The sequence below is a fragment of the Bacillus rossius genome, chromosome 13, assembly GCF_032445375.1.
Source record: "Bacillus rossius redtenbacheri isolate Brsri chromosome 13, Brsri_v3, whole genome shotgun sequence".
Classification (NCBI taxonomy): domain Eukaryota; kingdom Metazoa; phylum Arthropoda; class Insecta; order Phasmatodea; family Bacillidae; genus Bacillus; species Bacillus rossius.
This window is the reverse complement of record NC_086340.1, coordinates 46,891,585-46,916,437: the sequence shown is the minus strand read 5'-3', so window position 1 is coordinate 46,916,437 and position 24,853 is coordinate 46,891,585. Positions and strand designations below refer to the sequence as shown.

Sequence of the window (24,853 nt, the reverse complement as noted above, 5' to 3'; positions counted from 1 at the left end):
ACATCATTTCCGCCTTTTTGTCCTCCCACAGGTCCATATGCTTTGGCGCAACAATTCCTACCTTTTTTTTTTTTTGGAGATGTCTTTATCTAGCTCCCCACAGATTCTGTGTACCATCTGTCCAACAAATATTTAACTACTTGCTTCAGACACTGAGCCATCTGCTGGCGACTGTGGTAGCTAAACTTAAGCCCCTGTAGCTCCTGATTTTGCCACCACGAGTGCCACTTCCTGAGTGGTTCAACTCCTCTTTGGTTGCCTTCCCCCACCCCCCTCTGGGCCAGGTTTAACTATACATGATCTCACCTGCCTTGAGCACTTAGTCTCCAGTCGGCCATAGCTCAACATCATTAGGTATTCTCCATGTGGTATGTTTAAGTGAAAGTCTGTAATTGACATTTAGTCATTTAGTGTGGGGATAACCCACCCCCACTACTTTCTTCAAGAACTATGTAGTATAGTGAAGTAATTTAATTTTCCTTGAATGTCATCACCCAATCTTGGATTATCATATTATTCAACATGCTCTCATGCTGTTTAACTCCCACCTCATTGGTTCAGTGGAAATCAACAACTATTCAACTTAATCCATCGTGGTTTGTTATTTGGAGTTATTATTCATTTTAACAAATTTATTATTTATATTGCAGTCAGGGCCGGCGCGTCCATATAGGCGAACTACGCAACCGCCAAGGGCGCCAAGTAGCTGGGGGCGGCGCAGCACGACATATAACAGCTGATATAATATGTTTAACGATTATTGAAACTAGATGAAAATGGATTTTTGTAACAGTTTGGAATGTTTATATTGATATAAGTAATTATTGAAAGTCCACGATGACCTGTTTATGATTTGTAATAAGTAAAAAAAAAAAAGCCTGCTTACATTTGATTGTTGACAAAATCTTAGGCCTACGTGATGTATTTTGAGGCAAGGAAAATTTTTTTTGGGGTGTCCGGCAAGGGGGGAGGCATTAAGGTTTTTCGCCTAGGGCGCCAATTTACCTTGCACCGGCCCTGATTGCAGTGGGTGTATGTACCTGAGTATCCAAGTCCCCAATAATTTACCTTTTGGTCTCTGTCACATGCCAAGCCTGGCAATTTCTCCATCCCTTGTGACCATTGTTGGGCTATACTGGAGGCCATTGTTGCACTCATATTGGCGGCCATTGTTGCGCTCTACTGGCGGCTTTTGTTGCACTCAAACTGACGGCCATTGTTGTACTCATACTGGCGGCCTTTGTTGCACTCAACTGGCGGCCTTTGTTGCACTCAACTGGCGGCCATTGTTGCGCTCTACTGGCGGCCATTGTTGCTCTCTACTGGTGGCCATTGTTGCACTCATACTGTCGGCCATTGTTGCGCTCATACTGGCAGCCATTGTTGCACTCATACTGGCGGCCATTGTTGCGCTCTACTGGCGGCTTTTGTTGCGCTCTACTGGCGGCTTTTGTTGCACTCATACTGGCAGCCATTGTTGCACTCATACTGGCGGCCATTGTTGCGCTCTACTGGCGGCCATTTTTGCTCTCTACTGGCGGCCTTTGTTGCACTCAACTAGCGGCCTTTGTTGCACTCAACTGACGGCCATTGTTGCGCTCTACTGGCGGCCATTGTTGCTCTCTACTGGTGGCCATTGTTGCACTCATACTGGCGGCCATTGTTGCGCTCATACTGGCAGCCATTGTTGCGCTCTACTGGCGGCTTTTGTTGCGCTCTACTGGCGGATATTGTTGCGCTAATACTGGCGGCCTTTGTTGCACTCATACTGGCGGCCATTTTGCGCTCTACTGGTGGCCATTGTTGCACTCATACTGGTGGCCATTGTTGCACTCATACTGGCGGCCATTGTTGCACTCATACTGGCGGCCATTGTTGCACTCATACTGGCGGCCAATTTTGCGCTCTACTGGCGGCCATTGTTGCGATCATACTGGCGGCCATTGTTGCGATCATACTGGCAGCCTTTGTTGCGCTCTACTGGCGGCCATTGTTGCGCTCTACTGGCAGCCATTGTTGCACTCATACTGTTGGCCATTGTTGGGCTCTACTGGTGGCCACTGTTGCGATCATACTGGCAGCCTTTGTTGCGCTCTACTGGCGGCCATTGTTGCACTCATACTGGCGGCCATTGTTACACTCTACTGGCAGCCATTGTTGCACTCATACTGGTGGCCATTGTTGGGCTCTACTGGTGACCTTTGTTGCACTCATACTGGCGGCCATTGTTGCGCTCTACTGGTGGTCATTGTTGCGTTCTACTGGCGGCCTTTGTTGCACTCATACTGGTGGCCTTTGTTGCACTCATACTGGCGGCCATTGTTAGGCTCTACTGCTGTCCAAGAGTGAGTCAACACAAAAAATTTTTAGCCGACGAAAATACTCTTTCGCTACTAGCCAGTTGTCATTTGAAAGTCTGCAGCTCAGACATTTACTCGTATATGTATTTACTAAAAATAATTGCAAGGATACCAACAAAATATTAAAATATCAGTAAGTAAAATGCTAAACGTATCGTGTACCGCTTGGCAGTTTATTACTTTTTTTTCTTTTGAGTCTTTTTGATTATAATTTATAAAATATTTATATTGGCAGAAGAGACAAATATTTACTAAATTGTGACCACAACATATCCTTTATGGATGTAATGTTGCCTTCTGATGCGCTGCATTTTAAAGTACAAGACATCTTGCAGACTCCAGTTATTATTTACTAAGAACCCCCAAACTATAAAGTAAGACAATTCATTACAGGTTGCATACACCTGAGATAAATGGACTTAATAGTTAATTTATATCTAAATTACATGCACTTATGTCTTTGGTGTCTGTAGTCTCCATCCTGGTGCTTGGTGTGAGCAGGATTTTATGAAAATCAATATAATACAAAGGTTAAAACAGTTTTTCTTACAGACTGAAATCACTATGATAGAGAACAAAGTACGTTTGGTACTTTATCTACTTCTACAAATTATTTATACTTATCGGCTGACATCTTCAGGGTAGAAGTCTCCTACAGTAGCAGACTGCTACCCTGAGGACGGTGGCTATGACAGCCTCCTGGTGCAGAATGAGTCCAAGACAAGGGACTCACCGAGTCTGGGATACGTTGGCCTCCGGAGGGCGGAACGGCAGCGCGCACGAGTTGGGCAGGTTGCAGGGCGGAGGGGGGATGTTCTCCCGCTTGGCGCAGTTCCAGGCGTCGAATGTGTTGAGGGTGTTGGCGGTGCGAGGCTCCGTCATCCAGATGAGTGCCTGGGTCACCGTCACGAACCACACGTCGGGCCTGCAACAGCAGCATCAGCTACTACCGTGGGCTCAGCTTCAGGTCAAGAGGGACTCGCACTCAGAGGTTCTCGTGCTAGAACCAAACGCTTGCTCGAAACTGGAAAACTATTTCTAATGTAGCTAACTACCTGCATATTCTTATGATTATTTATTATCACTGGATTTATTTTGATCAGCATTAAACATGGTCTTAATCTAACAGCTTAGTAGACAATACCACATTATTTGTCACTTAATTTAAAAAGGTCATGTTGTTCTTACAGAGACTTGGTTTTCTTGCCTTGCACGTTTTTTTTCTGATGTAAGATATTTATGAAGAAATACTTTGATAATGAGATATTAGGCCCCTAAGAGGCATAATTTATACATTATAATAGTAGTAATCCTAACCCCAGGGGAATGAAACCACACAATTGATACGAAAATGTTTTATTATGACACATGTAAAATATTGTCCCGCTTTTCCACTAGACAAGACATAGCTGTTCTAGAATCCGTTATGTAAACAAATCACCCTTCAATATAAATTGAGTAAGTCACTGAATATGTCATGTCTTCAGTCTTCTCCATCGTTTACGAATTCTGCTGTGAGATCACTATTTTGGTTAACAGTGCCCTTGGCATACACCAGTTCACATATGCCATGCTTTCTTACATGCTCTGCTTTTCAGAGTGCAGCCAGATTAGTCGAAACAAACGAACTGATGGAGCCTTTGCTCCTTGATCGCAGCGAAAAAGAAGTAGGATTCTCTCAACTCCCCACAGCACAAGAAGAGTTAAACCTATGGACGGCATCTGGGTGGGGCCGAGACATATTGCTGTCGACCACCACGGCTTTTCGCCGATCACTCGATGTGCCTGTGACTGTGCTATGCCCACAGTGTTTACACCCCAGCTTGATGCCACCCCTCAAAGACAACCGGACAGCCTTCACTTACACACTTTTGTTCGACGAGATGTACTGCTGATTGGAAAATGGCAAAGACATGCAAGCACAACCCCAGTGAGGGACACAGGCACTGCTTAAACCAACCACCTATCATCTCGTGTGTGGTTGGAGACAAGGCCAACACCACTCCTATTCGTTTTTACCCCGTTTGCCGCTTGGTTAACTAAGTGTTGATGTCCCTTACCAAGTGGAGGTAAGAATATGATAAATAAGCCTTCAAATATAAAAGTTGGTCAGGTAGAGGTAGAAATTAATACCAGAATTGTCTTACAACTAGTGAAGATTTATCACATTAGTACTTTTCATCAAATGTGGCAGTAGACTAGAGTCAGACAACCTAATCACACTTTAAAGTACCTTTCATCTATATACCTATCACAGGCTAATGGTGCTTCAACCAACTAAAGCGATTTACTCTCTTTCAAGAAACTCTTACAAAACAGTTCACGGCGACAGTTGAGGCAGGCCGCACTCACAGTGTCAACGTCCAGTCAAGGAACTTGTGCAGACCCTGCTCCAGCTCCTTGATCTGGAACCAGTTGGTGTGGAAGGGCATCATGTACGGCGCGCGGTTCTGGTCGTAGTAGCGGCTGAAGTCCTCCTTGAGCCAGGCGAACACCTCGTCGGCATCGTGGTTGTGCAGCACGCACTGGTCCAGGTAGGGGCAGTGGCCGCCTTCGTAGCTCTCCACGTAGTGGGCGTTCAGCGGCACCTCCCACACTCCTGCAACCCACCAGAGCAGTGGCGCTCACTCACGGCACTCTCCACCTCTGAGGCATGAGCTGGTCTGGGTAGAGATAGTGGCTGCCTTCGTAGCTGACCACGTAGTGCACACCTACAAAACATCTCGGCGACAGAACTCATGGCCATTTCTCTCCGCTCATCAGCTCAAATATGTTTGTCCTCGTGCTTCAGGAAAATCTCCAATGACTTAAGGGCAAGTAATCACAGCGCAGTGATGGTCAAATGCTCTGCAAGAAGCAAGGTAGCGAGAGAATCGCAGACATTCAGAACTACCTCCTGCAGTCAGGTGTAAAGCACCCTCCGTTGTATGAAACTTCCAGTAGTTCGGTTCACGCCTTCTGAGAAAGAGCCCTTTGTAAATGCGCACTGCTTCTGCTGCATTTCCTCTCGCCTGCCCACACACCAAGTGGATGTTTATATAAACTTGAAGGCCAGTGGTTGCTCAGTATTTATGAACTTAATATAAAATGATATTGTATGATTTGTTTACAGCACTGTGGTTGCTCCTCATGAAAACATCTAAGAGAATTCTGAATGTCTATGACTCCATTAAATATTTTTTTTGAGTTGGTCCTGTCTGTGTATGCATTTGTATAATAAATATTCACTGACACTTCACAACTCGTTCATAATTTAAGATGTTGTTACTTACCCCCCCCCCCCCCTGAAGTGTAGCAACAGTTGAATAAATATTACACAAATCTATTTCATTGCAGTCTTATGAGGCCAAAATTTAATTAAAGAACAGTTTGACTCGGTTAATACATATGTTACTTATTTAACTGTTCTGATAATAAAAATACCTACACGTCTGTATATAATAATTATGACAAACTATTGTTAAGATTGGAATCATAGAAAATACAATATTGTTTCTCACTCATGCCAGACTGAACTGCTAAGTGGGCACGAGGCTGAAGACAGTTAGTTCGCTGCTCACCTTCGAAGGACCTGGTCGGGCAAGTCCCGGAGCGGCACTCGTGGGGGATCTTGTGGTCCAGCGTGTACGGCCACACGGGGAACCTCATCGGTGGGGTGCCCACCGAGCTGTCGTATATGTAGCCGAAGTCCTCCAGCACCTGCGACAAGGACACCGTTCCTCCAGCCAAGCCCTCAACGTCCTGGATCATCACCATCAGTGATGCAGCCAAGTTAACTTCGTCCTTTTGAATTGATGTTAATAATAATGGAGCTAACACGTGTCTCAAATACAGGCCAGTGAATTATACGGATTCATGAAACATCAAATTTGACTCAGGACGGTGTAGGTTTTTGCGATGTCTTGAATTGGGTAATGGTTCCAGTTAGTTATATAAGCATGTGAAAGCTTTAAGAATGACACAGAAACCAAAGTAACTGCGTCCACAAACATACTTGTCTGTCGATGGGGGTGGTGGGGATATCTGTGCATTTCCACTCATTAAGCTTGCATTACACACAAACTATCCAGACGCCCGTGAAGGAGGTCTGCTTAGTAACAGGGAACAAACATTCACAACGAGGGCAACACCTCATGAATCTGTATTGTAAACCCATCTATGCACCGCTACACTCGTACCTCGAACTGCGTGTTGCGGCCTGGCTTCAGGTACGGAGCTCTCATGCCCACGACGCTGCTCTTGGACACGTTGGCGAAGTGGCGCAGGATCTCCCTCATGCCGATCATCTCCCCCACCCACTCCTCGTAGCCTTTGTCCTGGAGACTCTGCTGAAGCCTGCAAGGCATCGGGAACAACCCCCACGACTTATTGTTGTTCATGACACTCAAGTCCCCGAAGAAGATTATTTTCAAGTAGGTAATTATAATATATTTGTGTGCTGCTGATGACCACTTGATACTCGGACTGAGCAAAGTGCCTTCAGGGGACGCCGCGGTTGAACCTGGTGTTGACACGGCACTGCACTCAGCAGAATGGAGGCGAGGGAACAACACAACAGTCATAGACCCGGGCCTGTTTAATCACCGAAAAAACACTGCACACTGATTATCAAAATTGTTAACATGTCAGTAATATTTACAGGTGTTATACCAACAAATACATAGCTAGGTCTTTGCGCATTTTCACGTGACAGATTCTCAGCTAAGAAAATATTTTAATACTAAATTATTCATATATCGACGATGTTGGTGGTATACAAACATTAAATTGTGAAATATGGGGAAAATACATCGTAAATATAATTTATCCTACCTATTAATTATTACGTACTGAAATATTTAACTTATCCAACATTCTACAACCACCACCATAGCCATACACTATGGTGAGCTTTGCATCCTACTGTAGTACAAAAATGCAATCCAACAATGATATATAGTAGCATATCGTGCAACAATGGCGTGCGACTCACGTGATAGTTTCTGTGCCGATCTCATGGCCCTTGTAGGCCAGTTGCTGGATCATGTGGTAGTTGCCGTACTCGTGCGAGATGAAGAAGGTGCCTCGAATCTCGCACCCGTTGGGGTTCCTCCTGTCATTGCTGAAGACCCGCTGGTAGTGGTCGAAATTGTTTAAGTTGACAGCCCCGTCGAACGTTATGAGTATCATTTGTGGAGTCTGCCAACAAAAAAAAAAGTTTCAAAAATAGTTCTTACTTTGTACAGAACAACAGTGTACAGTTGTACTGATGTGCTTTGTCAGCCGTTAGTGGACACAGTTTAGAGGTGGAAAAATGACTTTTGGAATCGGATGATGATAAACGTGATGGTTTTATTGTCAGCATTGATGAAAACTACGACCCCCCCACATCACCTAGCTAGAAGAAAATTGTCTGAGACTGTTCTTAAGTATGTGAACACTCTGGCATGAGGAACATTCAGAGAGTTGCTCTAGCAAACACTCGCACCGCTACGATGTTACTTAAGGCCGCCGAATTACAGGATGTATTTTACGTGTTCACGGCCTGGAATCATCGGGGGTGCTAAGGGCGACACCGGATCTAAACTGAACGTGCTTTGGATGTTTGCTGTCAAGACTAAGTCTAGAGATAATTTTTTTTAATTATTACATTCAACCTAATTGTAAAACTAGCATATACATAGGAATATGTCAGTGATTGAAAATATAAATGTACAAAGATACCAGAAAACTGCCTTCTCTACATATAGATAGCTGATGAAGTCAAATTGAATTATGGTTTAAATGTGTTTTTTAAAAATATACTGATTATGAAAAATCCCTGAACGTATTCACTGAGTAATGATTTATCCTAAACCATTGAAAAATGAAACCAGATATTTGCAGAAATAGGTATTAACAATTTGGGTCTTTTGGCTTTTTGTTAGAAACATTCACAAAAGATGAAGTAGCTTGGCTTCTGGGTTGTAGCCGCGTCCTTGGTGAATAATTCACCGACGTTTCGCAATGTCGCCACGGACGCCACTACAGCCCGGAAGCCAGGCTACTTCAGACAGTGGCCATGAAAGCCTGCGCAGGTGTGGATGCCCCAGCAGAGCAGGCAGGGGCACTCACCTCCTCGGGGTCGAGTCCCCCTGGGATGAGCGTGCCGTCCTTGGAGCAGAAGCAGTAGGGCAGCACGCACGTGCTGGGGTCGCACTTCTTGGCCAGGTCCAGGGGCTCCTCCGTGATGGGCGCCGGCGCTGCAAGCACAGCGCCTCACCTGCTGCAACTGCTGCAACTACTGCAACTGCTGCAACTGCTGCAACTACTGTGCTGGGCGCGCCGCGGAGCTCGCTTTGGTCTCTCACTTCTCATTTCACCCAGCGATTTCCAAGTGTGATGTTATTCAATGTGAATTAATTCTTGTTTATACATAACTGTGCTTTCTTATATCTTAAGACCGTTATTTTAGCTACCTACAATACCTTTTGCCGTGTTTTATAGTACTTTATTCAGTTCGCAGTGTGCTACCATAATCTGCACTACTGTGCGTGTGGGTGTGTGCCACCAGTGCTGTGACCTATACCGTTATTTCAGCGTGTTCTGTTGGGACAAGCGAGTGGCCCGAGGAGAGAGCTGCTGCTGGAGGCACGTCAGGGAGAGCCCCCCCCCCCCTCCCCCTCCTATACTGCGACTCGCTGCACAGGAAGCCAGCACGACTACTTCTGGGCGCTGGCTGCGACACCAGCAAATTGCTAGGTAAGATCGTCCCAAATTCAGCCACCTAATGTTATCAAGACACAATGCTGTACTTCAACTTTGAATGACCTCTTAAATTGGGCTTCCAGTCTCGCCAAGCTCGTGACACTAAACTATTCTTTGAAAAAATTTACGAACTTTTCTGCGTGTATACTGCTGTGCATACTTTTTCCGTTGGTAAAAATGCTGAAAGATGTCACGCCAATTATCTCTCTAAATGGGTTTTGACATTGCCACCTGTTATTTTTGATTACCTCCATTTGAAAAGTACCTGTGCTTTGGAGGATTTTCATGTGTTTGGTATTTTCTGTGCTAGTGAACGTCTTTTGTGTTGTACCTCTAAAGGGGGCGGGGGTCACGACATAATTGTGCTGTCAGGAATGAAAAGGATTTTCTCTTCAGGACGTGATCGAGACATCGAGGTGGGGTCCACACAGGAACACGCCCGGGCCGGTCAGGAGCCAGAGTAGAGACTCGTGCTCGATGACCCCGGGGGTCGCTCGACCCAGCGAGGGGTGGACAAACACCCTGCCGAGACCAGCTCTACCAACCCCTGGGAATATGTCATCTCACCAGCTTCCTCATTTGCAACCGATACACTTCTAACCGAACTGTAAGTCTTCATGCGATATCCCATCTTACTTTATCCTCACAAATTTTGTGTTCAACTTTGTGAAGAATGTTCCAAAAAAATTGTGTATTCTACTATTTCATAACTAACAGCATTATACATAATATTCTTACTTGAAGCAATTGGACCACATCTGGCTTCATTCTTGAAAGTACAGAGTTTGTTGATGTCGTCAAAATAAAGCCCGGATGGACATCTGTTCAGGTACGGGTATCCATCTACACACTGAAAAAGAAAAAAAACTTAATAATCAACATGAATTTGTATATTTAAATTTATGCAGTTAAAACAATTTGCAATTCGATTCAATAAATCACACCAATTTTATATATCTATTTTTGCAAATATAAAATAATGTTACAGTACACCAAATAAATTTTACATACATATTTTTAAAATGTGCTTTTCTCAGCTCTTTGAACATTGGGGATACTTTTGCATCGCTTACAGAAGTCTTCATACAGCACTACGTTGGTCTTTGAATATGCTTCATTATTGATACACGTGAAGGTGGTGTTGACGTGCATGGTTATGCAGAGGATGAACTGATGGGACGTCCAGAGCTGTGTTGGGCTCAGGATCCTCTCTGGTAAACATGAGCGATGCAGGTGGCTGCACGACCTGCTCACGACCTCCGCCAAGTGTGTGCCACCCGCTACTGGTCCGAGCCGCCGAGGATCCTGGTAGTAGTTCTACATACTTGTACCTGACATCAGGGGCGTAGCCAGGGGAGGGGGGTTAGGGGTTCTAACCCCCCCCCCCTTAGCCTTTATGTTTTTTTTCTTATCTGAAAGCAGGTTAGCTAAAAGCCTGGGTGTCTCACTGCTATCACCGGCCACTGCACTGGAGGGTAAGAGTAAGCGAGCCCTACCGATTCTCCTTCCCTTCCCCTACCCCTGTCGCGAGCAGAAGCTATAAGGTTGTGACGCCGTGACGGGTCCCAAGCTTTCAAATATCTTACACCTATTGTATTTAACCAGCGCGGTAATTATAAGCAAGTGGTGACTGGGTAACTCTTCAAGCTAAAGCTAATTGTTTCCAGGAATAGGCCAGTTCTGCCGAAACCCAACCATTTTTATTCCTTTTTTTTTTTTTTGTATTGTCAAGCTTTGAGCATGATTTATGATTTTAAGAGGACGTGAACAAGGCACTTGGATTGATTAAAATATCTTTAATTAATTTCTTACTTCATCACTCAAACAATTTTTTATTAAAAAATTAATATTTTTATCATTACAATATTTAAAGTTAAGTACCGAAAACTGCTCAAATAGCACTATTTTACACCTTAAAATCCAAATTTTTCCGGGGGGGGGACCCCCGGACCACCCGCTTTAATAGGGGGGGGACCATGCTTCTTAACCCCCCCATACACAAATCCTGGCTACGCTACTGCCTGACATGAATCACTTTTTTTACTGGTCCTTCATGTTTTCCCGCCATGTTTTCCCAAGCACCTATCGTTCCCATCTGCGGCTGTTCCCTTACTTTTTCCACCGCTGCGCTGTTAAAAAAAATCTATCATATTCTGTAGGTACGTACTTCCCTTTCAAATTTGGAATATTTTGAACGCTTTCTAAAATACCCATCGCTCTAAATTGGCGAAGATGTAACACAAATGTTACTAACTGCATTCCAAGTTCGGCATTCTTGCTAATTTTCAAAGTAACTGTGCCCTAATTCAGTGTACTGGGATAACGAAGATCCCATTGAGTTACAGAACTGCTTCGGCCACGGCAGAAACACGCAAGGGTGAAGTGGCAGGTAAGCCTGTTCTGTTCCAGGATAGCAGAGAAGAAGGACCAATGCGATGACAAGATACCTGACCAAAGAATATCATGAATACATGAAGCAAACAATTTATTTATATATGTAACTACAAAAATGACAATCACTGAAAATAAAAGGTTGCAAATAAGCATCAAATATGCTAAGGAACATTACAAAAATAAAGTTTACAATACTGAATCCTGCTCAGGTACACTAGTAGTGTTCAACGACCAAATTCAAAGGGTAACATATTTAAGTTAAATCCACAACATACAAAAACATTACAAATGATATATACAATGGCATAGGAATGCGTACCGCTGGGGATAAGTTACACAGGGCAGGAGTTCCAGGGAGCTCTGCTGAGACCAGTTTATGAAAAGAAAAATGCGCCCTCAAACAAATGAAAATTGGCAAGGGGCAAGGAATTGATATCCCTATATTTAAAATCCCTCTGCGAATGAACAAGTTGACAAGTAATGTGGCACATTAAATCTGATCATGGCAAATAAAAAAAAACTAAACAAATTAATAGCTACAAGCGCAAAAACAACACATGACTAAAACTATGATTTTGAATTTGGAGAAAAGAAACAAGACTCCAGACAAGATGTTAACATTACTATGAGTAACATTTCTTTGTATGACCACTTACCTGACATTAACGAGCAAGATTCCTGACTGTGACAGAGTCTTTTATTTATTTTTTCCTAACCTAACTAAAACTAAGTGTATTTGGAAGGGGTCCTGGTTAGGGGAGGGAGGGACCTAGGTGCATTTCAGGCTGAAGCCTATACGCCTAGTCATGCTGGGATTAACCATGCAGGGAGAGGGTCGCATGCATCATGTGCTAGGAGGGGATTGGCCAGCCATGGCAGCAATTGATGCCATGACTAACTCCCCTCACTCATAAATCTAGACTATAACTAGAGATAGGTTGGGCCCAGGTAAAACCTGCATAGACACAGGGAAAACCCTGGGCACTGTCATGCGGGGTGCAAATTTGCATGCATTAAGTGTGGGAGAATACAGGAGACAGAGGATGGTCTGGATGAAGAGTTAGACAGAGTAGAAAAGAGTCTACCATGCGGGGGGTTGGGCACTTAGACTCGTGGTCCGCTTTGCTTTTTGTCCAGGACTGGATTCAGAGACCAGGGACGCAAGCGCCCCTGGTGATGAGTGCCACTCACTCCGCTGCCAGTCAGCACATAACACAGTCGGGAATCTCAGCCCCTTATAAGCACTCTGGGCGCGCAGACCACGCATGCGCGAACACAGAGCAACCAGAGGAGGGGCGAGTAAAAGAGAGAGGATGGGTGGGGTAGCAAGAGGGGAAATACAAGTAGAACGCCGATGCGCTACCGAGGATGCGTATGGAAGCATAAAAATATATCATCTTGTAGCCAAGACACGTGCTCTGGATTGTTTCTGCCAATATTTTGTTGGTTTTCTCGTGTGCTCCTCATTATTCCTGACGATATTTTGTTGGTGTTCTCCAAGTGCTTCTGGTCATTCCTGGCGAGACTTCTGTTGGTTTTCTCCGTGCGCTCCTAGTTATTCCTAGCGAGACTTTCGCTGATATTCTCCGAGTGTGTTTGGTTATTCCTGAGAAAACAAACCCTCCATGTAATTTTTTTTCTAGATGAAACATGCAATTTTCTTCAGTGTTTCGTATACAGAGTAACATTGTTTAATTCAGTATTCATTTAAACTCTTTTGCTGTTGACATGTGAAGTGGTGAAGATTGAGGCAGAGGAGGAGAACTAGCTGAAAGTAAATACGTGGTGTTGCTGACGTGATGAGTTGTTTGCATTCTTCTGTAGTGATTCCAGAAGACATTATATTACTGTCGTGATTTTACCAAGTTCGGTTGCAATTGCAAAGATGTGAAGCCACTTAAGATTTTTGGAAGAGTGTTGAAATAATTGCAAAGGAAATGTGTGTATTTAAATGCTACTAATGTATGTATAAAACTTTGTTTCTTTTTATCTGATACGCTGATGAGTTCATTGTTTCGAGAGACAATCAGAATTCATTTGTTTATTACTGTGTTTTAAGTAGCGCAGACTCCATTCAGTAACCACAGATTATTTTTCTTCTGAAATGGGAGTTATTTTAGTGGTACATTATTGGTGGTACACAATTCACCTTCTTCTTCACTGGAAATAAATTCAAAATCTGCGCAGCCACTATCGGGGGCTATCACATATTCATCCACCGAAACTACAGTAACAAGGCCACATTCATACATAATCTGGGATTACAGATTAGTGCTGCACAATGTAAGGTTTTGTAATCGGATAGTGACGCAGACACATTCATAGCAAGTACATCAATAGGACAATATCAATTTGAAAATACGAGTTTTTTTGTAAATGACACTGATATCATTCTCCTATTGAAGCTTGTCCCTGCTACATTCAAGATCTTTGAATTTCAAAACAGAAACTAAAGTGTGGGATATCAAATCTTCAAAAGCCCATCTTTATAACCTTTCTGAAACCCTTCTTATTATCCATTCATTTTTTTGGTTGTGATATCACTTCCAGGTTCTTTGGCTTTGGGAAACAGGTGACACTTCATCTTGCAAAGAGCGATGCAACCTTTAATAATGCTGCTATGGTCTTTAACTCTGAAAATTCGTCAAAAGAAGAAGTAATTGGTTTTTGGGAACAAGTAACCACAAAAGTATACAAAGGCCATGACAATTAGTCTCTTCTCGCATTAAGAGTGAGAGTGTTTGAATACAAAGTTTGTACATCAACTGATTTTGTCCACCCTGAAATCTCTTCCTCCTACGCCTTCTGCAGTGAAGTACGACTCCATACGGGTTTATCTCCAATTCATGGAATGGAAAGGACTTTCTTCTTTAATGAGACCAGAAGATTGGGGTTTGAAAACTCCAAAATGGCTCCTGCTCCAAATAGTATACTCAAAATGATTTTCTGCCAGTGTAAAGGAAACTGTGAAACTCTGAGGTGCTCATGCAAAAAAATGTAGCCTATTATGTACACTAGTTTGTAGACAGTGTCGAGTGAACTGTGACAATAAAGAAAATAATACTGAACTTTACGAAGATGATATTTTGTAAACTCAGTTACTGTACACACCTTAGTAATGATTCAACAATAATTTGTGAGGCAATGGTTGGTTCTACGTGAAGCATGATAAGCACCTTTCCTTAAGGTAATGTTATAAGAAATGTTTATTGTCTAAACTATTTTTTACGAGACTCATATTTTACGAAATATGTGTTTAAAACATTTTTGGCTGTCATTGTCCCCAAAGAATACGAATATGGACTTTTAACTAATAATAAAATACATATGTAATGACTTCATGGAGCATGTCGTGTCATATGTTTCCTCTACACACAAGGAACCACGTGCGAGCTGCAGTATCTGCGGCGCTGTCCTGACGAGCAGTCAGGGTAGACTGCAAGCGCCTAGTTACCTGTTAGAACCTCCTGCACGTGGCAGTCAGGGTAGACTGCAAGCGCCTAGTTACCTGTTAGAACCTCCTGCACGTGGCAGTCAGGGTAGACTGCAAGCGCCTAGTTACCTGGTAGAACCTCCTGCACGTGGCTGGGTCAGCGTAGTTCCCATTTCCTGTGGTTTCTGGGCATTCGAACTCCTTGTCTTTCTCGTCAGCCTTCTTCTGACTGTTCACTGCAACACACAGAGAACAACATCTCTAGTGAAACTGCTTACATCCAGTACAGCTGTATACAGCATGTTATCAAGGTTTATACTCCACGTTGTAGTCTGGACTCAGATAACCCTCGAATAAGCTGCAGTTTATCGTGGAGTAGACATTTCGGTAGAAAATAAGCGAGTCTGATCACTAGTCGCTCATCAAAACATCATAAAAGCAGTCAGCTGTGTCGGTGTTTTTCCTGGCTTTCCATCCTACGTGCGCTGGAAAAAAATTCTAACTCAACACGTTTTAACGTGCAGTATTTAAAGTCATAATTACGTCACATAAATCAACTGACAAACCTTAACCTAGCCCAAGTTTAGATGTCACTAGTAGCTACTGCCTTGCAGGTTTGATACACGCGAGGGAGTGTAGTTGACTGGGAAGACGAGACGAGTGCTGAAAGTGCTGAGGCTTGCGGCTCTAAAGTATTTTGAAAGCAATGTTCGCACGTGTGGACGCCGAAGTGGTCTTTTTGACGTGACAACGTCTAATAAATCGATTAACGCCGGCTGCACGCACGAAAAAATGTCCCGTTACGCACATTGTCCCGTTACGCTGTGTCCCGTTACGCTCATTGTACGCTTGCACCGCATCTATCTCTCTTCCACTCGATTGGAACAACCATCGATTTGACTTTTTCGTGGCACATTAAACTTGAAACACTCCCATTCGTTTCCCACTTTTCCTATCATCGTCCTATCCTTAACAGAATAACACAGATTGGAAGACGTTAAATAGCAAACATGTATAAAAGTTATAGTTGAAATAATAACTTCGTTAAAGTAATAAACATATTTGAATTAATGAGTGCAAATAAAAGTAAATTTATAAATTAAATTTTAGATTTCATTTCACTTCTTTGTATCCATACAAAATAGAGATGATTCAATAAAAATGATTCAATTTTATTCATAAAAGTATGCAATCATTTCATAAATGTTTTGTTATGACGTTGTCACGTTAAACTATCGTCCGTAAACCGACTTTACAGACAACCAATTTTTTTTGGCACTCGCGAACTTGGAACGACGCTTAAGAAAATATGAAGATTCCTATTAGTTTCGCAAGTCATGGACAACAAACACTAGGTCAAAGAAAATTTTTAATTTAGGGAGGAGATAACGTGGACAAAAAAAACATGGTTAACAGAATTTTTTTTATTAACTGTCAATGAGCCAGCCCCACAAAAAAAAATGATATTCTGACATACATAAAGTACCTAAGCTAGCCATTTCACAACAGCAACACACGCTGTGTGTATCTCATGTTGTGTGGACTGCATTTATAGCTGTGCTGGTTTTTACGTATTACAGTATTAAATTATAGGTCTTTTTATTTGCGTGTTATTAGAAAAACTTTAACTTTTTCTTGAAAATTCACAGCTCTTCACTACAACCTCGCTCCTGGCAGGCAGGCAGTACACGATGCACTAGGTATTCAACTGAAGCCTACCTCTCAGAGTGGGTAGGAGGTGCAGTTATAGCAACAAGTGTAGGACAACTATCGCGCTTCTCCCTGATGATCGCACACAAGCGATCCTCGGCTTGGCCGCAAACGCTGAAGCACCACTTCCGAAACGCCAGGAGCTCCGGTGCCTTTACCCTCGCCATGAAGACACTGCGGCTGTAATAATGTGCAAGTTGTCCGAGACCGGAGTGGCAGGCCACCCGCAACTCCTGTGCGCATCGCGGTCTGCCTATGTGCCAGGCGCCAGGGAGTCTGGTTGTAACACAGCTTATCGCGGTTGTAGAGATTAAAACAGAGCTTACAATATTTTTCCCACGGCTAGGAACGTTGCACTGTGAAATGTAAATGGGTGGACTAGACGGTACTGACGGGCTGCGCGGGTGCTGAGAGGCTGCGCTCCAGCTGAGTGGAGGCCGCCCCGGGCTGTGGCCTACTTGAGACTAGCTGGTCGCGGTGACCTTGAGCCCGTCTCAAGGCCGCGCGCCTGTCCGAGCTCGCTGTCACCTGCTGGCCGCTGCCCTTCGTCTCTCTCTCTCTCTCTCTCTCGCACAGCTTACCAGTGCGCTATGGCTCTGACCACGACCAACACTGCTCTCGGATGTGTGTGTTCGTCACTTGGATTGAACCGTAACTGGGCCACATCTGACACAAGTACCTTAGTTTTCAAATGTGTGCGCATTCATATATCCTACCGAATACATCTGATTCCCTTACTTCTTACCTCCACGTTTAAAACACGAGGAAGGTCACAGTTCAGGTGAGATCTCGATAATACCAACCCTTAAAGCAAAAAATTAAGGTGGCGCGCGAGAAGCGATAATTACCAGTAAGTACTTTATGTCAGTTCCTCTTCTCTATGGTCTGGATAATAATTGTGGCGTGCAAATCGAGAGAGAGATAGATATAGAGAAAGCGAAAGAGAGAGAGAGTTACGGAGTGAGATAGAGAGGGGATAGATATAGAGACTGATAGAGAAATACAGAGAAATGTAGATATGTAGATATAGAGAGAGGTATAGAGCTAGAGAGATTTATAGAGTGATATATAGATAAAGAGAATATATATATAAAGAAATATAAATAAAGGTTTAGAGATAAAAATAATTATACAGCTATATTGATATAGAGACAGGTATATAGATAAATCTGAAGATACATGCCAAGATGTAGACAGATATGGATATATATATAGTGAGAAATATAATATATAGATAGAGATAAGGACATTGAGAGATATGAGTGATATGTAGAGACGAATATAAAGAGATAAAGAAATATTAAGATATATAAAGAGTTACAGGGGATAAAGAGAGAGATAGATGGATGGAGACAAGACGCTTTGTATGTGTGTACAAACTTAAATAATTACAAAGAATTACAAAGAGACATTGCCAGGCATTAGCTAGAAACTTAATAACTTATAGTTAAAGGATACATTTTGATGTATATCTGAAATAATACATAAAATTTTTAAATTAAATAATTTCCATTTTTGTCTGTACTCTGTAGTTTTATATACACACATTGTAAAGGTGGATAAAAATTGTCACATTTAATATACAATGACCAAAGAACTGCAAAAATACAAATTTATTTTACTATTCTACTGGAAAAAAAATTCATTCAATTCACACTAGGTTACGAAACTCTTATTCCCGTTCCTTCGTAATTGTTATTGAGCGCGATGGTTATGAGGTAAATATGCTTGACCAATCAACATAAGGTTGAGGGTTCGATTCTCCACTAGGTCTCTCAGATTACAGATAAATGTAAACTAAATTGATCAATGACAGCTATAAGCTACGAGAAGTAAAATATTTTTCAAGGTAGTACAAATTAACATATTCATTCATTGTTAATGTAAATTTATTAAATGATGCAGTTAAATTAAGTGACAGTTGTGGTAAATTTATAAATGCATGGTTTTTGAAAATTTACATAACACCGAGTACAAATACACCAACAGCTATTGAATATTTACCAAGCCAAAGTAACTGCTCAGCTTGTGGAAAGACGATACCTTGGACTGTAAAATACCATCAAAACAATCTTGATTGGTTTCACTCTGTCATAATGGCCGTAACGGAGTCTTTGGAAGGATCGAATGAACGCGTAACTAAAAAAAAAGGGGGGGGGGGGGGGTTGTCTGTAAAGTCGGTTTACGGACGATAATTTTACGTGATAACGTCATAAGAAAATATTGATGAAAAATTGTATACTTTTTACTTTTCAAATATTATTTACAGTTTTCGCAACTTTAATTTAAATAAATTTGTTTAAATATAATCACGAACAATTATTTTAAAAGCCCGCCTTAACCTGTTTTAAATTATAGAATATTTTCTCGCACGTTGGTTGGCCGGAACGTGACAATTTTTCGTGCGTGCAGCCGGCGTTCATCGATTTATAAGACGTTATCACGTCAAAAAGAAGTTGCAGCTGATGTCATCTTCCAAGGCGTTGCTGGTGATGTCTCGCGGTTTCTGCGCCGGAGAACAACTCAGAGACCGCAGCTCACTTGACCTCCATCTTCCCGACCGGAAACTGAACTTTCTTCGCCAGACTCACGAGTCTCCTCTCGCCGCAGACGCGCCGGAAGTCGGCAGTGCGCAAGCGCGGGACAGCGTCACTTCCGTCACTTCCGGCGCTCAAACTGAACTGCTGGTTCCTAGTCCCCCTAGATGTCATCCCATTTTATTTGGAGCACATGCACTGGAATATTAGACTGCCTTCTTTCGAATCATAAAATAGCTTAGTTTGTCTTATTACTGAAGTCATAACATGTTTTAACATTTTATTTACCAACCACATATACATAAATGGTAAAAATAAATAACTTTTATAGTTAGTATTACTATGCAACGTTCTCCAAAACGCTTACAACCCAAGATCTCCGTTGTTAAACATATATTACTCCACAAACTACACACGCACCACACTTGATCCATTAGAATACTTTATTTGATTAAAATATTATCGTAATTTCACATTGTTTGCTGTCAATAACAAGCTCACAAGACAAAGCTAAAGTAAATCTTCGCGCACAATAACTGTGATAAATTTATTGCAACTGTCAATGTGCTTTATTTTTCTGGTGTGCATAGAGTATGGATTTTTAACATTCAAAAACGAGCGTAAGACAATAACTTTGAGCAGAGTAGCATGCCGTGTAATTCAAAGGATATCTGCTTACTGTTTAGCCTTTTTTACATTTATAAATGTTTCTTAATGTTGGTATTCTTCTTCATCAGGGCAGGCCTGTAATCTCAAAGTCTGTTGGCCGTCACGATTCAAAGTTAGTGTTGCTGTGTTGGAAGTGTTGGAAAATAAATTTAGAAATTTCTGAGGTATAAAAACAGAACGCGTGTTTTCTTCAGATGTAACCTCAAAAGCAGTTGGTGACTGGCAGGACTGTTCTTGTTGGAGCGCTGTGCTGGGCTGTGCGTCTCTGTGACCACGTGCTGTCCACACTGTCATCGCTGGGTCCGCGTGTGTCGTGTTGTCCGGGAGGGAGGGCAGCTGGCAGCTGGCAGCTGGCAGATGCAGCACGAGGAGGAGAAAGCGGCGCCGCTCTGCTCGAGATGGCGCGACCGTCCTCGCCAGCGCTCGACGTGTGTTGCCGGGAAGTTCTGTCCCTGCCCGAACACGCCCGAATATTCACCTTCGGCCAACCTCGGGTTCATTTATATATATATATATAGTGCCGGAAATTAGGCATTTCGTCGCCTTTTTTAATTTTTTATATAATTTTAAAATTTTTTGGGGTTTCTTATTTTTTTAATTTATCTGGTTGTTAATGGGGGTGTTTACTTTTGTTAGGCCAGTGTACGCCACGGATTTAAACTTGGTGCCAGGGGACCGAAGCCCCTTCCCAGGGGGCCAATCTGATATTTTGCTGTCTAATGTGGACATGGTCAGCCCGGTTGAAATTTCTCTCGCCTGCAGTCACGTCCCGAGTTTGTAATGTTAATCCCCTGCATAACCAAAACTGCATAGAGCAGCTTCTGGGCTGCAAGCTGCTACTTCTCAGAGAGCTGCTGAGAGAAGTAAGTCTGGTCACGAATACGTATTAGGTTCTCTCCTCGAAAAGCACGTCATGGACGCTTGTTCTCAGCGTCGTTGCACTTTTGCTCCCCCCCTCCTCTTTCGGTTCTAAGAATTCGCCTAAGGCCAATGACAGGTCAGAAACCCCAGCAGACAGCGACCGTCTCCCAGGATGCCTTGCATAAAAAAATGTGTGTGCCAAGATGGACCACCCCGCGACACCTAGCGGCAAACTCGCTAACCACCCAGACAACTTACCCTGTAGGCCGCCAGAGTGTAGCACTAGACTGCGCCCTTTAACCCTTGGTTTAAGCAGACGCCTTGGGCGAGTCGATCCTTTTTTTGAATTTCAGACAGCCCTCCACAGGGAGCGCTAAAGTCGGCCAATGCTACCAACTTGGAGATTTCAATCCGAGTTTTTTTTATGGCCCTCACTCGGGGAACTTCGGGACCTTTCGGTCCGGACTCCCAGTCCTCCCCTCCACTTTTGATTCAAGATTTACTTTTAATTACGAGACGCGGTTCTCCGCGGGACACTTCGCGCCGCGACTGCAGACGGACCGTTTGATTATCGGCGAGTCGCCGAGACTCTGCAAAACTTCCATCCGGCCGCAACCGACTATGTAGTCACCTAAATGAGGGATGCTATCCCTATAATCTTTTTCAAGTAGTTTAGTCCGTCTGCGTAGTATAAAATGTAATAGTTATTTTTTTGTCTTTTAATTTTTTTTTTGGAAATTAGAAAACAACCGCGCCCAGCCGCGTATTCGCGGGATCCAGTTCCTGGCTGGCGACGCATCTGTGAATAGAAGTCAACTTCCCTGTCTGACAGGGTCGAAGTGCTGGAGAGACAAATTGCTCCCAGCTCATGGTCCTGCACCTCCACTGCGGGTCACGTCAGAAGAAATGTTTCCGCGACCCAAGGTTATCTGTTGAAGACCCGGGTGGTAATGTAAAATCAACATCCCCCCCCCCCCACCTTCTAGCTACGAACTACATCAATTGAATGAATAGCCTACCAGCGAACAGTGCTTCCCTCAAGAATCTGTAAAATCGAGGAAACTCATATATATATGTAATTGTTGGGACATTCAAATTTGGTGCAATTTTTAAATTTTTGATTATGTAATAATTTTTCTTAAGGTGTAATATGTATTATTTTAAATAATCCTGGGGCGCCCCCTTTTAACTTTGTTAATTACTAAGATTTTTATTGTCAGGTTTGAATAATACGAACACAAAATTCCTTAATAATAAACCAGGGAACCTATAGACCGAGCTACTTGTGTAGTGTTAATTTATTTATGATATACCTTCTTCCCTTAAACGATCCACCAGCTCCCCAGTTGCTTGTGTCAGGGAGTTCCAAATTGTCTTGTTCTCCACCTCGTGCCACCTCTGGTCAATAACTTTATTTTTCTTACTTTTTTTACCCAGCAAGTTTCCAAGGCTCCTTTTAATTAATTTAAAATAATCTAATTTTGAGGCACGAGGGGCGTTACAATATATATATATATATATATATATATATATATATTCATATTTCTCTGTTTATTTTAATGTAGCTGTACTAACCTAACTAGTCGTCCATGGTGTTTTAAAGTATTTTCATGTAGCTAACTTAACCGACCACTTTTAATATTTGAATTCATTTTTCCTGCGCAAAAATAAAACAAATACCGAAGTTGGCCGAAGGTGAATTGTTCGGGTGTGATCGGGAATGGCAGAACTTTATGTGCATCTTAGGTCTCCCGTGTGTTGCCAGCCTCTGGCGCGGAGAGCGCCGCCCCTCGCGACACAACGGAACTACTCATCGGGTCGTTACCACAATGCCGAACGTACAATAACGCCGAATACAATAACGCCTAATACCATAACGCCGACAGCTAGAAAACTGCTGTGTACCACAACGTCGAAATACAGTAACGCCGAAAAATGTTGCTGCGGGGGGGGGGGGGGGGCCATAGGAGCAAAATGAAAAGTAACTGAATGAATTTGTATGCTAACGTTACCCAACCCAACCTTTGTGGCAGTCCTGCAATGACATTTTTCGGCGTTATTGTATTTCGGCGTTGTGGTAATTCGGCGTTGTGGTACACAGCAGTTTTCTATCTGTCGGCGTTGTAGTCAATTAGGCATTCGGCGTTGTGGTGCGTCCCCCTACTCATCTCCTAATAATGTTCGCAGGCTTTCGCGGCCATTGTCTGAAGTAGCTCGGCTTCTGGTTTGTAGCCGCGTCCTTGGCGAATAATTCACCCACGTTTCGGTCGACATTGCAGTCGCCATCATCAGGGAGCAGTTAGTTACCTACAGTTACTTCTGCCGGTATGACAAGTTCAGTGACCCTGCCATAGGAGGCCTGGATCATGAGTCGTTTGTAAATAAATGGTTATAAGATAATCAACCAGCTTATTTTAGTGCTCATTTGCATACGTATTTTAGTATTTTAATGTAATGACACCATAAACAACCATTATATATATATATATATATATATATATATATATATATATATATATATATATATATATATAAAAGTTGTTTACGAACGTGATGGCCTCCTCATTCGACAAAAATGTATGTCCTCTGAGTGCAACCTTTAGCCCAGGGAACAAAAAAATGTCAATTGGGTTTAGATCTGGTGAGTTAGGAGGGTGGTCAAGCAGTTCAGACCGCAGTTCGTAGATTTTCACCATGGCAACCGCTGAGGTGTGAGCTGGTGCATTGTTCTGGTGAAACAAATTTTTTTGTTTCTGCAAATGTTACATTGTTCTGCAATTTCTGCCTTCAGCTTGTCAAGTAATGATGCGTAGTTATGTTATTCTTTTTCCAAAATAATTTATTAAGACAATTCCATGACTAGCCTAGAAAAAAGTATCTCTGTTTTTTCTCCGGCCAAAGGAACAGTCTTTGTATTTTTTGGAGCTGATTCTCCCTTCGCGGTTTTTGGTGTCGCAGACGTTCATCGTCACCCGAGCTGGTGCGGCCATGTTTGAACTGAGCTGCCTAGAATATCCCTGTGGTAAATGATGGCGCAGAGTCGCCGAGCACACCGTCCGACTCATCTTCAATTAGCGTAGGCGTATTGCCTTTCAAAAACAAATATCTATTTAATGACACTTCTATACACATTTTTTTCATTTTCACAAAATTATGCGCATCGACTCACGAAAATGATGGTTAAAAAACAACTGCTCGTCCAAAATGGCTGAAATTTCACACAGAATATTCCAAAACATAAATAAAGACAATCCTCAATTTTCGTTGACGAGTGCTGCTATCTTAATGTTGAGGTCGGAAACTTTTCAGACAACCCTCATACATCCTCCGGTTATAGAGGCGTAGAGTGGTCATTGGAACTACAGTATGTAAATATATCCTCCGGCCAAAGAGTGTAGATTTTACATTGGTGACCACAGCTCGCAAGGATCTTATTTGTCCATAGAGTCTTAAAGTGGATATATGCGACCACTGCCCAAAATAAACTGATTTGGCATATGAGGCATAAGGTCTGCATGGATATCCTCTAGTCATAGAGTCTCAGAGTGGGTATTGTTGATCAAAGCTCGCAAAGTTATCCTTTGGCCATAGAACCCTAGACAGAATTTTGGTGACCACAACCCACAAGGATATCTCCTGACTATAGAATCATGACGTGTATATTGGCGGCAACAGCTCTAATGAATCTCTTCTAGTCGTACAATCTTAAACTGTAGGCTGAGAGTGACGGCGCTGCATTTAAGTGAGGAGTGACTATCAAAACGTTTACCACGAAAGGGCGTAAATTAAATCATGCTGATACTAACATACCAGACTTGCCGGTAATCGGAGGGAATAAAATACAGATATTTTTTTTTGCTATAACAATAGCCTGGCCTTGGCGCTCCTCATATATCACCTGATCTGCAGTTGCACCTGCTAAGTCCATGTTCGTCTTGGCCAATGTACAGGCCAACGACCTATCCCTATCCTGTCATCAAAGTGAAGGAATACCAACTATCAAAGTGTAGGCTAGGTTTGAAGCAGCTCAAGTGAAAATGGTTGGTTTAATAATTCATGATCGTGAAGCAAGAGAATAACGGAATACAGTTTATTAATGTTTCATACCTAACCAGTAGCGGATCCAGAGGGGAGGGGGGGCTAAGGGGCTCAAGCCCCCCCCC

General features: G+C 42.8%; 1 protein-coding gene across 1 annotated transcript in view; it reads right to left on the bottom strand.

Moving 5' to 3' along the window:
* Positions 1-24,853, bottom strand: part of LOC134538529 (chitin deacetylase 1) — a 74,863-nt gene that overhangs the window by 4,116 nt on the left and 45,894 nt on the right. The window contains exons 2-9 of the mRNA XM_063379933.1: positions 15,043-15,149; positions 9,825-9,936; positions 8,454-8,581; positions 7,333-7,538; positions 6,539-6,695; positions 5,921-6,059; positions 4,713-4,959; positions 3,094-3,285 (exon numbers count right to left, since the gene is read on the bottom strand). Coding sequence (XP_063236003.1) covers positions 3,094-3,285; positions 4,713-4,959; positions 5,921-6,059; positions 6,539-6,695; positions 7,333-7,538; positions 8,454-8,581; positions 9,825-9,936; positions 15,043-15,149 — 1,288 coding nt within the window. The remainder of the gene's footprint in view (positions 1-3,093; positions 3,286-4,712; positions 4,960-5,920; positions 6,060-6,538; positions 6,696-7,332; positions 7,539-8,453; positions 8,582-9,824; positions 9,937-15,042; positions 15,150-24,853) is intronic.